Source organism: Trichomycterus rosablanca, chromosome 13 (genome assembly GCF_030014385.1).
Source record: "Trichomycterus rosablanca isolate fTriRos1 chromosome 13, fTriRos1.hap1, whole genome shotgun sequence".
Classification (NCBI taxonomy): domain Eukaryota; kingdom Metazoa; phylum Chordata; class Actinopteri; order Siluriformes; family Trichomycteridae; genus Trichomycterus; species Trichomycterus rosablanca.
Window position 1 is genome coordinate 30,993,041 of NC_086000.1, and position 18,432 is coordinate 31,011,472.

The 18,432-nt window shown below is 42.2% G+C and overlaps 1 protein-coding gene across 4 annotated transcripts in view; it reads left to right on the forward strand.

The window, feature by feature from the left end:
* babam2 (BRISC and BRCA1 A complex member 2) overlaps positions 1-18,432 on the forward strand; it is a 148,173-nt gene that overhangs the window by 117,799 nt on the left and 11,942 nt on the right. For all 4 annotated transcript variants that reach the window (XM_063006776.1, XM_063006774.1, XM_063006778.1 and 1 more), the window contains one exon: positions 15,018-15,117. In XM_063006776.1, the coding sequence (XP_062862846.1) occupies positions 15,018-15,117 (100 nt within the window). The remainder of the gene's footprint in view (positions 1-15,017; positions 15,118-18,432) is intronic.

An 18,432-nucleotide genomic window follows, 5' to 3' on the forward strand; every position in this document is an offset into this window, starting at 1 on the left:
CCCAATTTAGTCATTTCAAATTCCTGATTGTGAATCAACATGCTACCTCAAACACATGTCCAATCTGAGACCGCTTTTTATCACCTACAAATGTTATGTTCCCACACAGAGCCTTATCAAGTACAAAGAGCCACGCTTAGCTCAGTGAGACCCTGAACTGTTGGATTACACTTTTAAATAGGACCATGGCATTGTGGGGACCAGTTAGCTTCAGTAGAGCAGGTTTGCATTGTAGATAGCAATCCCATGTTTACTAATCCTAATTACTTCTTATGATCTGCCAGTGTTGTGTTCACATCGTTGTATCGAGTTTGGAAAGCCATCTCTGACACGTGTGCAGTAGCCTTTTCACCTGCACGAGGCAAGTTCATATGTAGATCAGTCTTGTGCACAGAGAGACACACCCTGATCCCATTATCCCCCATCTTTGTTCAGGCACCATCAATCAGCCAGCAGAGCTTGTCATTACACCAGTTATGAGGAATCCCCTCTAGCACCCTACCTGTGAACGAGTCAATCATTGTTTGCGTAGGCGCCCAGCCTGACGGTAGCAGAGCTGAGATAAAAACTGACAAATTTAAGATGTCAGCTCTGGTGTGCCAACATACTTTACGACTGTGCCACCTGAGTGCTATGGAGGTGATCAAATCTATGAAATATTAATCGTCAGGTCAATAAAATATTCCATCCACTGTGGGTTAAGCGCATTACAAGGTCACCGCACTGTATGAAAGTAAGAAACTTTGTCACCCTTTAAGAGGCGGATCTCTGTGGGCAAGGTCTGATCATTTCCGCCCCTGAGCCAGTTCTTTCCCTCCATTTTTTTCCTCTGTCAGTTTTCTTATGCCACCTTTAATCCACTCAGACATGCCCAGTACGGGAGAAGTGGAGCTCGTCCATTCCTCTGTCCTCTCGCTCTCCGGCTATGTCATGTTGTATCTGTCACATGTCCTCACCACTTTGCATTGTGGGAGATTAAATAATGTGCATCGCGCTGGCTTGACCTTGCCCTTGCCATGCTTCAGGCTGGACTGAGTTAGGACGAGGGAGTGTGTGAGGGAGTGTTTGAGGGAGTGTGTGAGGGAGTGTGTGAGGGAGTGTGTGAGGGAGTGTGTGAGGGAGTGTGTGAGGGACTGTGTGAGGGAGTGTGTGAGGGAGTGTGTGAGTGTGTGAGTGAGTGAGTGGGTGAGTTTAAATCAGCAATGCAACAGATTATAATGCAGCTGGGGATATGAAGAATCAAAACAAGAACGAATCTGAATCCAAACAAAGCTCATAAACCACCTCCTTGTTTCTATACTCACTGTCCATTTTATCAGCTCCACTTACCATATAGAAGCACTTTGTAGTTCTACAATTACTGACTGTAGTCCATCTGTTTCTCTACATACCTTTTTAGCCTGCTTTCACCCTGTTCTTTAATGGTCAGGACCACCACAGGACCACTACAGAGCAGGTATTATTTGGGTGGTGTATCATTCTCAGCACTGCAGTGACACTGACATGGTGGTGGTGTGTTAGTGTGTGTTGTGCTGGTATGAGTGGATCAGACACAGCAGCGCTGCTGGAGGTTTTAAATACCGTGTCCACTCACTGTCCACTCTATTAGACACTCCTACCTAGTTGGTCCACCTTGTAGATGTAAAGTCAGAGACGATCGCTCATCTATTGCTGCTGTTTGAGTTGGTCATCTTCTAGACTTTCATTTTTTTGACTTCCGCTGCTGAGGGATACCCTATCGCTTCCGAGGAGAGCATGTTGCTGCACATGCTTCTTCTGACACGTGCACAGCAGTCAGGTAAATTGGAGACACTAAATTGCCCTATAGGAATGTGTGTGTGTGTGTGTGTATGTGAGTCTGCCCTGTGATGGACTGCCGCCCCGTCCAGGGTGTTACTGTGTGCCTTGCACCCATTGAAAAGCTGAGATAGGCTCCAGCACCACCCTGCCCCCCACCCACAAGCCTGATTTAAGGTCAGCCTATTAGTCCGGCCCTCCACAACAGGGCTGACTTTATGCTTGATTCAATGCACTTTCTTGCAGTTGGTGGGGCTAAAATCTTCAAATGTACCCCAGTATCATTATGTTAAAAACGTGTTCTGATTTCTAAATGGGATATGTTTATCATGCCTGGAATTCTGACTTTGCAGGCTCTCTCTGTAGAGATTCTCTGTGGTTAAAAGGAAAGAGGGAGGCTAGGTTGCCATCAGCACGGTTTGGTTTTATTCTCAGTCGATGCGCCGGCTGTATAGCTCCAGTCTAGGCAAGCCGTCCCTGTGTTAAAGCTTAAAAAAAACCTCTCCACACATCTAAAGAACTCCGTGCTCCATCTCACAGCTGTCCTGAAGGCTAATGCTGAACATTTCGCCCGAAGCCAGAGAGCCAGCCAACCCTTCTGGATCAGGCACAAAGGAACAGAGAAGCAACGAGTAGGACTTAAAAGAGAAAAGCCAGAGAAAGGTCTCTCTCATCCGTCTCAAGTGCGGAGAAAAAGGAGCCGCGTAGGAATCCCGTCTTCTCCGTCCCTGCCTGTTTTTCTGTGTATTTTCACCATCTCTGTTTCAACTTCTCTCAAAAGCCCTTGCCTATCCGTATCCGCACACATTCGCGTTTGCCCGTCCAACCTTTCCCCACTTCAAACATCAGCAGCGCCGCAGCGATCGCTCCTCCGCACCCACACACTCGGCTCTGTTATTATTAGAGCGAAGCGCTCGCCGGGGTTTATAGTGGACTTCACATATCTACTCCATCTGAAGCTGACGGATTGAAAGATTGACTCCTACACACGTCTATGGGTTGATAAGAGCTAAAGATATTTGCAGTTCATCTTTTATTTCGTGGATTTATTTAGAAGATTCTGGACAGTCTGCTTTAAGAGTTGTTGAAATGCTATTCTTTACTTTGTCATTGTGCCTGGTGGGCACCAAACCTGCTCTGTTATATAAAAGAACTATGTGGGCACTAGTTCTGCCTCCATTCCAACTGGGAGAAGGAAGATATTTTTATGTGATCAAACTTAAGCAGCTATATTCCATCACCTTCACATTTATTAGCACTTCTGGTAAAGATAAATAAAGGGGGTAATTCAGCTTTTGGTTATTTTTCTCCTCCAAAGGCCCTGGGAACCTTGTTATTGTACATGCCATCATGGACTCACAAAACACCAGGAAATTAAAATCTCTCTGCCTCTACCAAGATGCTAAAAATAGCCCTTCCAGCAGGATGATGTTTGTTCCAAAACATACACCGATTAGGCATAACATTATGACCACCTTCCTAATACTGTGTTGGTCTCCCTTTTGCTGCCAAAACAGCCCTGACCCATCGAGGGATGGACCCCTGAAGGTGTGCTGTGGTATCTGGCACCAAGATGTCAGCAGCAGATCCTTTAACTCCTGTGAGTTGTGAGGTGGGGCGTCCATGGATCGGACTTGTTTGTCCAGCACATCCCACAGATGCTCGATCGGATTGAGATCTGTGGAATTCGGAGGCCAAGTCAACACCTCAAACTTGTTCTTGTGCTCCTCAAACCATTCCTGAAGCATTTTTGCTTTGTGGCAGGGCGCATCATCCTGCTGAAAGAGGCCACAGATATCAGGGAATACTGTTTCCATGAAAGGGTGTACATGGTCTGAAACAATGCTTAGGTAGGTGGTACGTGTCAAAGTAACATCCACATGGATGGCAGGACCCAAGGTTTTTCCAGCAGAACATTGCCCAAAGCATCACACTGCCTCCACCGGGTTGCCTTCTTCCCATAGTGCACCCTGGTGCCTTGTGTTTCCCAGGTAAGCGACGCACACGCACCCGGCCATCCACGTGATGTAAAATAAAACGTGATTCATCAGACCTGGCCACCTTCTTCCATTGCTCCGTGGTCCAGTTCCGATGCTCACGTGCCCATTGTTGGTGCTTTTGGTGGTGGACAGGGGTCAGCATGGGCACCCTGACTGGTCTGCAGCTATTTAGTCCCATATGCAACAAACTACGATGAACTGTGTATTATGACACTTTTGTATCTATGTTATGCCTGGATTGTGTATGTACAGATCAACACAAAGTTTACCAAACATAAAATCAGCCTTCTGCCGTGGTCAATTTTCCTGATCCAGACCCTCAGGAGAGAATCTTGCACCCTGGATGATCTGGAAAGATGCTAGGTGCTGTTTTATTGACAAAGGGAGGTTGTACAAAATATTGTGCAGGGATGCTAATAACTGTTGCACGTGTGATTTTGTTAATAACATAATCCTGATTTTGCAAAAAATGACTTCAATTAGAGGTTGGATTGCTACAGTGTAGCCTCGTGGGTAGAGCTTTGGACTATCGATTTAAGTTAAGAGTTCGAATCCCAGGTCTGCCATGCTGCCACTGTTGGCCCTTGAGCAAGGCCCTTAACCCTCTCAGCTCCAGAGACGTCATTCAATGGCTGACCCTGCACTCAGACCCCAGCTTCCAAAACAAGCTGGGAAATGTAAAAAAAATAATGGGACAGTGGTAGCCTAGTGGGTAGAGCTTTGGACTATCGATTAAAGTTGAGAGTTCGAATCCCAGGTCTGCCATGCTGCCACTGTTGGCCTTCTCTGCTCCAATGGCGCTGTACAATGACTGACCCTGTGCTTTGACCCCAACTTCCAAAATAAGTTGGGATATGCAAATAATTTTGTTTTAGTGTACACGTGTATATGTATATATGACAAATAAAGGCATTCTATTGTATTAGCAACCCTCATGAAACCTTGAACTGAAGGTGTCAGCAGATATACTAGCCGCTACGTGATAAGCAGCCAGTAAATGATGTGTGTGAGATATCAGGACCACGTCCTTATGAAGATGTCAGAAAAGCATTGCACAATGTCTTCATGATTTCACATGATTTCAGCTCTATTGTTACAGTTCATTGTTATCATGGTTGTCTTTTCTCCCATTTTGTCCAGCATTGATATTTCTTTTTCTTATTTCCATCCTTCTGAAATAATTATCAAGGCCAACTGAGTTCTGACAGACAAGCATTCAGGATTATAAGCGAAGGGTTTGACAGTTGAGGAACGTCAGGCGGGGAGTGACGTTCCCGACCGTTTTGCGTTTCCGCTTCGATTTCATGAATAGCTGGGCTGTGCTGTAAGCACTTTGTAAGGTTGATAGACATGAGTGACATTTGCTTGCATGTAATTGCGTTCCGTCTGCTTTAGATTGTTTCGCTGACGGCTGGTTGTTTTATCTGCCGAACACATTCTTGATCTAAGCCCTAATGACAGCATTTGCTCAGCTTTGCCAAGTTATTAGCAACTCTACGTAAAGAGCGCTTTTCTTTTATGTGGGAGGATGCATTTTCATTTGCAGAGCTTAATCCTGCCTCATATATTCTTCCTGCACATGAAATGAGGAAGATTCTTGTGTTTCACGTACTGTAGATTTATAATAGAATGCAGACTGTTTAAAGTCAGATGGTTTTTCAGTGTATTAGCTGTTGATGGAAGTGTCATACTCCAACATTTTCCCATCTTAATCAGTTACACCCGAGTACACTTGGAGTAAACCCTGGTGTCATTCATTCTGTGAACCCTGTGGTGAGAGGGATACAGGTCTGTTCTGGATTATTTCTCATCAATTCTGTGGATACACAACCTACTTTATGTTCTGGATGGATGGATGGATGAATATATATAGATGGATGGATGGATGGATGGATGGATGGATGGATGAATGGATGAATATATTTAGATGGATGGATGGATAAATGGATGGATGGATGAATGGATGAATATATATAGATGAATGGATGAATATATATAGATGGATGGATGAATGGATGAATATATATAGATGGATGGATGAATGAATATATATATATAGATGGATGGATGGATGAATGGATGAATATATATAAATGGATGGATGGATGGATGAATGGATGAATATATATATGGATGGATGGATGGATGGATGGATGGATGGATGGATGGATGGATGGATAGATAGGGATGGATGGATTCTTACTGACGCTAGGGACTCCTGTTGTGCACGAGTCATTTTTTTTGCGAGTCAAGAGTCGAGTCCGAGTCATTTGAAATGAGTCGAGTTCATTGCAATGAATGTCTGGAATAGCGAAATCCACCTCTTAAAATCAGTATGTTATATAAATATATCGGTTATTCGAGTGTTTGAGACATTTGGTTTGACACTTCACAACAAAATCTGATGTCACTCATGAGCTCACTTACTTAAATCTACTGGTGTTTTCTCAGTAATGAACAGAAATATCAGAGTTACCCATTAAAGAACAGGTTGACTCGGACTGCTTTAGTTAATCATGCTCTTGTACGGCTGTGTGATAGCCCATGTAATCACAGTGTATTAACAAGCCTAGTGTTAAAGCATGGTTGCCCAACCCTGCTATTGAGTTTAACTCCTGTCCTAATCTACCACACCTGCCTTGAAGGCTGTATGTACTTAAACACCTTCATTTGCTACAGTGGGTGTGTTAAACTGTACTGCGAGAGAAGAAAAAAAACAAGGTTGGGCAGCTTTGAAGTTTTAAGGCTTCAAAAAAACAGAAAATGTTACATACTCTCATGAATATATCATTCTGTTTACCTGTCTTTCTATACTGCCTTTGAAATTTACTTCAGCATGTTCCTGTACTGACAGAACTCGCTTGTAATAAATGGCGATTGAGATTGTTGAGGTGGTCAACAACTGTTTCTGGTGCATAGCTCAGCATTATCTATAAAATGACAATACAACAACTGTGATGTTGTATGGGTTCAAGCTTTTAATGTCAAACAATTTTTTTTATCTACAGTTCACCTTGCTTGCATGTCTTTTGGACTTTGGGAGGAAACCGGAGCTCCCGGAGGAAACCCACACAGACACAGGGAGAACATGCAAACTCCATACAGAAAGAACCCAAAACGCTCCACCTGGAAATCAAACCCAGGACCTTCTTGCTACTCATTAAGCCATTGTGCCATCCAGATGTCATTTGGTGACGTGAGAGGATTAAAAAGGCGAAATAGGTTCATGAAATTTTATCACCTTAAAGTTCTCATTCTGTCTTATTACATTGCCCTGAAGCTACAACAATTGATTCCAGGATTAATAAACATAGACATGCTATATGTTTGTTTGTTTGTTTGTTTATTAGGATTTTAATGTCATGTTTTACCATTTGGTTACATTCATGACAGGAACGGTAGTTACTCATTACACAAGATTTATCAGTTTATATCAAACACAGTCTTGGACAATTTAGTGTCTCCAATTCACCTCACTGTGGGAGGAAACCGGAGCACCTGGAGGAAAGCCACACAGACACTTGGATAACATGCAAACTCCACACAGAAAGGACCCGGACTGCCCCACCTGGGGATCAAACCCAGGACCTTCTTGCTGTGAGGCGACAGTGCTACCCACTTAGCCACCTCGCCGCCCGACATGCTATATGAAATGCAAACTCTGCCTCTTTATTTTGTAGCTCACTAGTCACTATGTTGTATTTTTCTCACAATGCCACAATTCTAATATAAAGTGAAATTTAACAGTTCAGGGTTTTGTAGAACCGTGAGATTCAGTTTCTCCCTGTACGGTCTGTATTCCTGCCTCGCTCCACCGTGACTCTGACCATGATGAAGTGGTTAATGTAAATAAAATACTATGCATTTAACATGTTTTGTTTGTATTTGATTCTCAGATTGCGGCTGTATACGCAGCTGACCCATGTGCCCTAAGGGTGGGTCGGGGTGCATTTTAAATCTGCGTTCCTACCTTGTACAGCCTGCAGCTCCGTTCTTAAATAGAATTCTGTGTCGGGTATCAGAAATGAATTCAAATGACAGTTTAAACCGACAGCCTTCATTGAACAATGACTTTTTTGTCGGTTATTGGTGAACTGGTTAAATATTAACGTCTTTATTCTGCTGACCCGTTTCACCCAGCATATTTGAATGAGACTCACAGTAAGCTTACAGAAGATATGTTTCTGTGTGTGTGTGGGGGGGGGGGGGGGGGTCCTTTTAGATATAACAGCTCTTTGAGTCACAGAAAGGAAGCAGTAGCAGGAATCAAATCTTGACAGCCAAGTCCTTTGCAGTTGTTTTATTGACTGCTCCAGTATCTACAGACTAAATAGGTTTATATTGTGTTTATTGGAGAATAGGTTAAAAGTATTGTGTTGGTAAGTTTAAATACATTATATGGCCGACACCTGACCATAATATTGTGTTAGGAGAACTACTAAAATTCCGAATGGACTCCTCAACCCCGAAGTCAAGAGTTTGCTGTCACATCAACTTGTTGCTCCCACCGCCTGTAACAATAAAGCAGCATTTTGTATATTCATTTTTATTTTCTCCACCATTTTTCCTGGTCAGGGTTGTGGTGGATCCAGTGCCCTTACAAACTGCAACTCATTGCACACCTTTAGCCATGGCACCACTAACCCCCAAGCAGTTTATTTCCAGTTTATTATACACCGATCAGCCACAACATTGTTTCTACACTCACTGTCCATTTTATCAGCTCCACTTACCATATAGAAGCACTTTGTAGTTCTACAATTACTGAATGTAGTCCATCTATTTCTCTACATACTTTAAGCCTGCTTTCACCCTGTTCTCCAATGGTCAGGACCACCACAGGACCACCACAGAGCAGGTATTATTTAGGTGGTGGATCATTCTCAGCACTGCAGTGACACTGACATGGTGGTGGTGTGTTAGTGTGTGTTGTGCTGGTATGAGTGGATCAGACACAGCAGCACTGCTCGAGTTTTTAAACACTGTGTCCACTCACTGTCCACTCTATTAGGCACTCCTACGTAGTTGGTCCACCTTTTAGATGTAAAGTCAGAGATGATCGCTCATCTACTGCTGCTGTTTGAGTTGTTCATCTTCTAGATCTTCATCAGTGGTCACAGGACGCTGCTCACAGTTTGCTGTTGGCCGGATATTTTTGGTTGGTGGACTATTCTCAGTCCAGCAGTGACAGTGAGGTGTTTTAAAACTCCAGCATCTTATCCATGTCTTATCCACTCATACCAGCACATCACATATGAACACACCACCACCATGTCAGTGTCACTGCAGTGCTGAGAATCATCCACCACCCAAATACAGTGCCTTGCAAAAGTATTCAGCCCCCTTGAACTTTTCAACCTTTTGCCACATTTCAGGCTTCAAACATAACGATATGAAATTGTAATTTTTTGTGAAGAATCAACAACAAGTGGGACACAATCGTGAAGTGGAACGAAATTTATTGGATATTTTAAACTTTTTTTAGAAATAAAAAACTGAAAAGTGGGGCGTGCAATATTATTCAGCCCCCTTGCGTTAATACTTTGTAGCGCCACCTTTTGCTGCGATTACAGCTGCAAGTCGCTTGGGGTATGTCTCTATCAGTTTTGCACATCGAGAGACAGAAATTTTTGCCCATTCTTCCTTGCAAAACAGCTCGAGCTCAGTGAGGTTGGATGGAGAGCGTTTGTGAACAGCAGTTTTCAGCTCTTTCCACAGATTCTCGATGGGATTCAGGTCTGGACTTTGACTTGGCCATTCTAACACCTGGATACGTTTATTTGTGAACCATTCCATTGTAGATTTTGCTTTATGTTTTGGATCATTGTCTTGTTGGAAGATAAATCTCCATTCCAGTCTCAGGTCTTTTGCAGACTGCAACAGGTTTTCTTCCAGAATGGTCCTGTATTTGGCTCCATCCATCTTCCCATCAATTTTAACCATCTTCCCTGTCCCTGCTGAAGAAAAGCAGGCCCAAACCATGATGCTGCCACCACCATGTTTGACAGTGGGGATGGTGTGTTCAGGGTGATGAGCTGTGTTGCTTTTACGCCAAACATAACGTTTTGCATTGTGGCCAAAAAGTTCGATTTTGGTTTCATCTGACCAGAGCACCTTCTTCCACATGTTTGGTGTGTCTCCCAGGTGACTTTTTATAGATATCTTTGAGAAATGGCTTTCTTCTTGCCACTCTTCCATAAAGGCCAGATTTGTGCAGTGTACGACTGATTGTTATCCTATGGACAGATTCTCCCACCTCAGCTGTAGATCTCTGCAGTTCATTCAGAGTGATCATGGGCCTCTTGGCTGCATCTCTGATCAGTCTTCTCCTTGTTTGAGCTGAAAGTTTAGAGGGACGGCCGGGTCTTGGTAGATTTGCAGTGGTCTGATACTCCTTCCATTTCAATATGATCGCTTGCACAGTGCTCCTTGAGATGTTTAAAGCTTGGGAAATCTTTTTGTATCCAAATCCGGCTTTAAACTTCTCCACAACAGTATCTCGGACCTGCCTGGTGTGTTCCTTGGTCTTCATGATGCTCTCTGCGCTTTAAACAGAACTCTGAGACTGTCACAGAGCAGGTGCATTTATACGGAGACTTGATTACACACAGGTGGATTCTATTTATCACCATCAGTCATTTAGGTCAACTTTGGATCATTCAGAGATCCTCACTGAACTTCTGGAGTGAGTTTGCTGCACTGAAAGTAAAGGGGCTGAATAATATTGCACGCCCCACTTTTTAGTTTTTTATTTCTAAAAAAAGTTTAAAATATCCAATAAATTTCGTTCTACTTCACGATTGTGTCCCACTTGTTGTTGATTCTTCACAAAAAATGACAATTTCATATCGTTATGTTTGAAGCCTGAAATGTGGCAAAAGGTTGAAAAGTTCAAGGGGGCTGAATACTTTTGCAAGGCACTGTAATACCTGCTCTGTAGTGGTACTGGGAGAGTCCTGACCATTGAAGAACAGCATGAAAGGAGGCTAACAATGCATGCAGAGAAACAGATGGGTGACAGTCAGTAATTGTAGAACTACATAGTGCTTTTATATGGTAAGCGGAGCTGATAAAATTGACAGTGAGTGTAGAAACAAGGAGGTGGTTTTAATGTTATGGCTGATCAGTGTATATTAACAGTTATTTTTAATCTTTTATCAGCAACCACTTTAACCTAGTCAGGGTGCGTGTCTGGTTTCATCGGGAAACACTGGGAGCAAGGCAGGAATACCCTAGACCCAATCCATCTCAGGGCTTTGGCCAACACTGCTCCCCAGTCTTAGTCAGGGTTCGAATCTCAGCAGTGCTATTGGCCAGTCAGACGTCTACACAAATAATACTGGCTATGTCTGGCTAGCATACTTCACCCCTGCTCCATCCGAGCGCCTGATGTAGCATTTAAATAATGCTTTTAAAAATGTAACTGTAGATCAACCAACATCCTACCAACAGGTCTATAAATCTATTTGTGAGTGTTGGTGCTTGTCATCTGCTCATCAGACCTTGTCCTTTTGAAAATTGGCTCATGCACTGGGGCACAAATGGCTTTTCCCAAGCTGTTGGCACAAAATTAAAAGACTTTGTACATTTGGTACTAATAGTTGAGGTATATTTGATCTCAATATTAAACAGAGGTGTCCATAAACTTCTGGTATATTTTACAGATTTAGTAATTTACACTTGTTTAAGTCACATGCAGATTACTAGTCAGCTACAGAAAATATCATTAAAAAACAGGGACCTTTTGTCCGTATGTTATGAAATATCAGATTGATTGCTCCTGTTTGCTTAAATGTCACTGTTAATCAACAGCCCATGGGCTCATGCTCAACAGACTGCAGCGTATATCGTTAGTCATGTCTGGCACTGCTCGGACACGGGGGGACGTAAGCGAGAGCGAGAGTCATCTGCCAGCTCATGTTAAAGTTGCTGCTTTGGGAATGAACTTCATGTGAGTACAGGGGTGACCCCACAGCTTTCGTCATCTCAGTGGAATGTCTGTTCACTAATCAGCAGCCGAGCACAGGAATGTTGGAGGGATAAATTACTCACTGATTTTCTGGAAGACTGGATGCAGCTTGCAACGCGCCGCTGGAAGGTCAGCGAGCTCTAAACTTGAGTGACCTCTTTCTTCTTAGCCACTGCAGATTTGATGCCACGTGTCATGATAAAAGTGCAGCGAAAAGCTATATTATTGACTTATAAAGGGTTCTATACAATTAGTAATAAAACAATAAAGGTTTTCCATTTGTTCACTGTATGCAGTATAATGGTAATGATAACTGGCGCTTGGATGGCACAGCAGGGGATTCTGGGTTCGAAGCCTCAGCGATGCTATGAGCTAGTCAGACATCTACATACAGACATGATTGGCTGTATCTTATAAAGGGGGATGGTTGAAGCCCAGTGAGATTGGCATCCAGTAGTGGTGGGTGTATCAATCCAAATATCGATATTATCGATACCAACGTTGGTATTGGTATGGGATCGATACCAGTGTGATGGGATCGATACTTTAGTTTTACTTTTTCTCCGCTACATTCAGCACGTTTCTCCCATTTCTCCAGAAAGTAAAGACCATATGTGTACAGACTTGCTCCTCTCACATCTTACATGCTCACCTCGCTTCTCCCCTCCTGCTCTGCCTGTGTTACCGTCATGCTGTTACGTTGTTAAAATCCTAACAGACATCAGTACATTGGTAGGCATTGGAAGATTGTAAGTTTTTGAATACTTTGCTTTGCAGATACAGAAATTTGGGCAATTGTATGGAAATAATAGTGTAAACTATACATAGGTGAAGTACGGATGCACCTTACGCACTTTGCGCAGCCTACGCACATGAATCGGAGCATGCGTAGTAAGGTTGTTATTCCGTGTTTTGGTTAATAAGTGGTCTTTTCTTTTGTCTTTGTGCTTATAAATGTAAACAGAATAGCAACGTTTATTTTAAATAAACAAGGACACATGTATTCGGTCACTATTAAAAATGTATTCACCCAGCAAACACAACTATGAGTTAGCCGCTTGGTGGTAATACGCCCTGATGGTAACGTTGTGAGAAAGTAAAGCACCAGACACAAGAAATCTGACCTACAAATCTATCTACAACCCTTCTGAAAGCAGTTACTTACAAAAAAAATATGTATTACAATAATACACCTAAAGGTCATGAAAAATCATTCAGATTAAGCAATTTGATGATGCATCCACCTTAATTATTAAAAAGTATTGGTATCTGATCAATATCGGCGATACTGGCCCTGTATTTACTTGGTATTGGATCGATACCAAATTTTGCAGTATCGCACACCACTAGCGTCCAGTCTGTGTGTGTTATTGCATTGCGCCAGGTGATTCAGGGGAACCTGGACCCACCGCAACCCTGACCAAGATAATTAGTGGTAAAACATGAAAATGAACTGAAATGAAATAAAGACAAGCATCAAGGCTGTTCTCTGTACCAGCACCCAAGTGGTGGAATGAACTTCCCTTGTCTGTCCAAACATCTGAGTCTATCACTGTCTCCAGAAGACGATTGAAGACCAAACTTACTAATGCTCTTATTTTTTACTTATTTATTTGTATTTTTAAAAAAGCATTTGTTCTAACAGGGTTTCAGCAGATTTGTATCCTTGAACTGCTGTCTACCTAAAGTAGAGCAAGGAAATGTTTACTGTGGAAGCTCTTTTGTAAGTTGGTCTGGATAAGAGCGTCTGCTAAATGTCGAAAACGTGAATGAAAATGAAATGCATTATAGAAAACACGTTTCCTCATCCTGTGATTGCTTGTCGGGGCTTTGTAGCTTTTCAATATGATTTTATTCCCTCTTAGATTAGAGACACAATAAAGTTTCATGAAGCCCATTTTCTTCTTTTGCTGTTTTTTTATCTTCTCATGTCTCCTTATGATGACCGTTGCCAGAGCGATCTTATATAACATAAAATACATTTCATAAAAAACTGCATTTGAATAAGCATCAACACTGTCAATCAATATTGTTTTCAAGCTTGCTGCTTAATGGCACAGCCAGCAAGAAAGTGCTTTTGTCACATATCATCTGAAAGGTGCACGTGATACTGTGCTTTGTGAGACCTCGTTATCCAGCAGGTGAAAAGATGTGATTGGCTGCATACGTGTTGTTTGGGGCACATGACGACCACAGTTTTTTTCAGTCAGTGGTGGGTGTAGTGGCAGCAACAAGAGAGAGATGCTCCAGCTTGGCACAACTGGATTGGGTGAAAAAGGGAAAAAATAATAAATAACAAATCTGGTAATACCATTATTATGAGGGATTTTAAAAAGGTTCCCCACTTGAGGGTGGAAGGAGTAGTAATTGGTCATGTCTGAGAGACTGAGAGAGAGCTTATAGTCCGGGTTTACTGGCATCTGATTTTCACCTTTTTGCGCGCTAAAAGAAGCTTTAAGGCAGAGATGTTCACACGTCACAAAATACGAGTTTGAGTCAAGCGATGAGTCTTTAGGCTAGAGTCCAAGTCACGAGTCTTTAGACGAGTCAGAGTCAAGTCATGAGTCAATATAATATACACAAAACATATATTGGAAATGTAGCATAGAAATAAACAAATAATATATAAGCTCAGATAAAAAACAACAACAGTAACTGTATTTTGCCGTTTTACTTTCCTAGTCATTGTGCAAATGAATGTAATTTCCATAACAAGAAGGTACCAGTTAAAAGCTTAAACTGATACGTTTTGTTTTCACTGCAAAACAAAAGTGCACGATAAATCACGGCACAGCGGCCAAAATCCAAAACACAGCAAAACAAATCATAACCACTGCTTACCTTAGCTTATGTTCTTCCAGATGCTATTAAATTTATAACCGTGTGTCCCATTAGGAATATAATCCGTTATTTTGTAAATGTGCTTATAATTAAAAACCTCCAAACTTGTCCCGGTTGTGAAGTAAAACACTAACTCGTTAGAAAGCCAATCAAAAATGGACAGTGAGTGTAGAAACAAGGAGGTGGTTTTAATGTTATGGCTGATCTGTGTATTTTCTAAGCAATTGAGGGTTAAGGGCCTTACTAAAGGAGCCAACAGTGACAACCTGGAAGTGGTGGGGATTGAACCAGCGACATTTCTGTATGGTTACTAGTCCAGCACCTTAACCACTAAGCTACAACTGCCCCAACTTTTCATTTACTGGAATCATTTTAAATATAAACCGTGTTCCTCTGTCTGATTTCTGCAGTGCTCTTGGAGGACCTTCAGCCCTGCATATTCCCGCCTTTCCGAGTGGAGGCTGCCTCATCGATTATGTGCCTCAAGTGTGCCAGTTGCTCACAAATAAGGTAAAATCCGACGTTCTTCTGATTGAGGTGCCTGTATGCCCACACAATCATTACAGAGATGATGAGAATGTGTGTTAATGCACTGAAGCGTGACAGTGTTGAGGTTGTAGCATGGTGTGGGTGTGCTGTGGTGTGTAAACTGTTATTACAAGAGGCTTATGCTTATCATCATTGGGGATGCACCACTGCTATTTTCTTTCAACACTATTAGAATGTAAAAGATTGAATAAGCTGCGTCATGTCTGATAAAACGTGTATCAGATTTAGTTTGTGCTGGAATGGTATGTCCAGTGTAGTGGATTTTAAAAGTATTCAGACCCCCTTTGTTTGCTTTATTGTGTTGTGAATTTGATTTTAAATAAATATCTACACATACTCATCCATTATAGCAAAATACAATCATTTTTTCCAGAAATGGATTAAAAATCAAAAACTAGAATTTATTTTTCACAAAAGTACTCAGAGTCTTTATTCAGTACTTTGTAGAAACCACTTTGGCAGTAATTACAGCTGTTATTCTTACTAAATACAACTCTACATACTCTGTATACCTGGATTGGGCAGTTTATCCCATTTTTATGGCAGTTCCTCTCAAGCCCTGCTACAGTCGATAAGAAGCATCCGTGAACCGTCTCTCTATAGATATTTGATAGGGTTTAAGTTTAGGCTTTTGCTTGCTGGGCTATTTAGTGACTCCAGTGTTGTTTTGGCTGTATGCTTCGGGTCTTTATCCAAAGCTTTTTTTGGCCAATTTGAGGAGAATCAAAGTTGTGCCAAGCGTGTTTTATTTTAACCTTCATCAGACCTTCATCAGTGGTCACAGGACGCTTCCCACGGGGCGCTGTTGGCTGAATATTTTTGGTTGGTGGACTATTCTCAGTCCAGCAGTGACAGTGAGGTGTTTAAAAACTCCATCAGTGCTGCTGTGTCTGATCCACTCATACCAGCACAACAAACACTAACACACCACCACCATGTCAGTGTCACTGCAGTGCTGAGAATCATCCACCACCCAAATAATACCTACTCTGTGGTGGTCCTGTGGGGGTCCTGACCATTGAAGAACAGCATGAAAGGGGGCTAAAAAAGCATGCAGAGAAACAGATGGACTACAGTCAGTAATTGTAGAACTACAAAGTGCTCCTATATGGTAAGTGGAGCTGATAAAATGGACAGTGAGTGTAGAAACAAGGAAGTGGTTTTAATGTTATGGCTGATTGGTGTGTATGCGCTGGGGTGGCGCAGTGGTCTGTCATGCTAGTTCACCACTGCTGCAATCTGAGTTCGAATCTCAGCAGTGCAAGCTGCCAACACTGTCATGACTGGCCAAGCCCTGCCATAAACTGGTGCCCCGCCCAGGGTGTTCCTGCCTTGTGCCCAGTGTTTCCCGGTGGAACCAGACCCGCTGTGACCCTGACCGGGACAGGGCCAAGCAGTTGATAAAAATGTAATGAAAAGAATTATGCCTAGCAGTGGGACAGTGGTAGCTCAGTGGTTAGGGTACAGAAGGTTGCAGGTTCAAGCCCCACATCTGCCAGATTACCACTGTTGGGCCCTTGAGCAAGGCCCTTAACCCTAAATTGCTTAGATTGTATATGGTCACATTTCTAATTTGGATAAAAGCATCTGCTTAATGCCGTGAATGTAAATGAGTACCTTTACCTACCAATACGCTGTTTTTTTAATAGTGCTTTATTTCTGCACAGAGGTAAAACATATTAGACCTAAATAAACAAGTCAAATGCTTTCAGAACTTAAATTCCATAGACATAAATTATTAAAATTGACTTCTGTATTAGATGTGCATTTCTGCATGGCCGCACACATCCTGCGCGTGTGGGCCTACACTGGCCGGTCTCCATGGCCTGGTTTAGACCTGGAAGCAAAGGAGAGCTGACAGGTTGAGATGTTGTGAAGAAACAGCGCTGTGTCAGTGGCCTTGGGGATCGCCTCTGTTCATCCTCCTCCTCTCCTCACCTGACGAAGAACACACTAACACAGACAGCATGCATAATCAGGTCTTTACCTCATCCAGACTCAGTTCTGGCCACAGGCTCTACTGGCCTCGAACAGGGTCATGGAGAACTAGCAGACTGTCCACTGGTTTATTCTGTGTTTTTAAATAGGATGTAAAGCTCACAATCTACTGCAAATAGTACATCAGATAAATACAGTGGTACCTTGTAACTCAACTCAAACTTGTAACTCAACAACCCCTATCCGGCTTTCTACTACTCCACCCCTATATGAACAACAGGCCAATCGTTGTTAATGTGGCCGCTCAGAGCTGAGATTCGATACGATGTATTCAAGATCCCAACTCCGGTGTGCTAGCGTTTGATTTACCGCTGCGCCACCTGAGCGACCACAGCAATTTATTTAATTTCAAATTAACAATGAACAGTTGCTTTGTTCAGCGCTTGACTTTGAGTAGTAAGACATCATTAAAGTGTGCATATGAGACGAATCTGCATTTGTGTGGAATAACCATGAAATCCACTCTGAAAGCTCCACATGTATCTGTGTTTAGCTGGATTTTCCTTACTGTTTCACTTTTAAACTTGTGTTTTAACTCTGGCTTCTAAGAAATTGTAAGAATCAGCTTTTCCGAGTCTTAAACGCTCATTGTTTAAAAAAAAGTGATTTAATGTAATAAAAGAACAGCATAGAAACACTAAACCTTTCTTAATTATTACTGCTCATAAGTTCTCTCCACTAATAAAATTCTTCGCTCTTTTTGGTACAATAAATCACGTTAAGATTTGTGCACCGCCACACTCCATCGGAAATAACGGCACAGCCAGCGCAAAAGCGATCTCATGCCGCTTTTCATGTGAATGCACCTTTAAGATCAAGTATCTTGATTAAGCAGCATAAGGAAACAATAATGAAGCAAATGTGAAGTGCAGGTTTTACTGTATTTTTTTACTGTTTTCAATTGTATCTCAGTGTTTTTATATTATATTTGTGTTATTTTCAGTGTATAGGTGTCAAGAACGTCCCCATTATTTTACATTAGCCTAAAATATATATGCAGTTCCAAGGGACCATGGAACGCATTAACAGGTTTCTCCATACATCCTTACTGGAAAAAAAAAACCTTGAAACTTAACGCCTTTTAAACTCAACGCCACTCCCAGAACCAAATGACGTTAAGTTTCAAGGTACCACTGTCAGTGTCACATGACTTACGGTGTCAGGACTAGAGTTATTTCATGGGTCTTATGGTTCTCCTACAAGTATTCAAGCTTTTGGTTTAACTACATTTTCCAGTAGTCAGGGGACGTCATCATTTCATTTAATTCCATGTAGCTT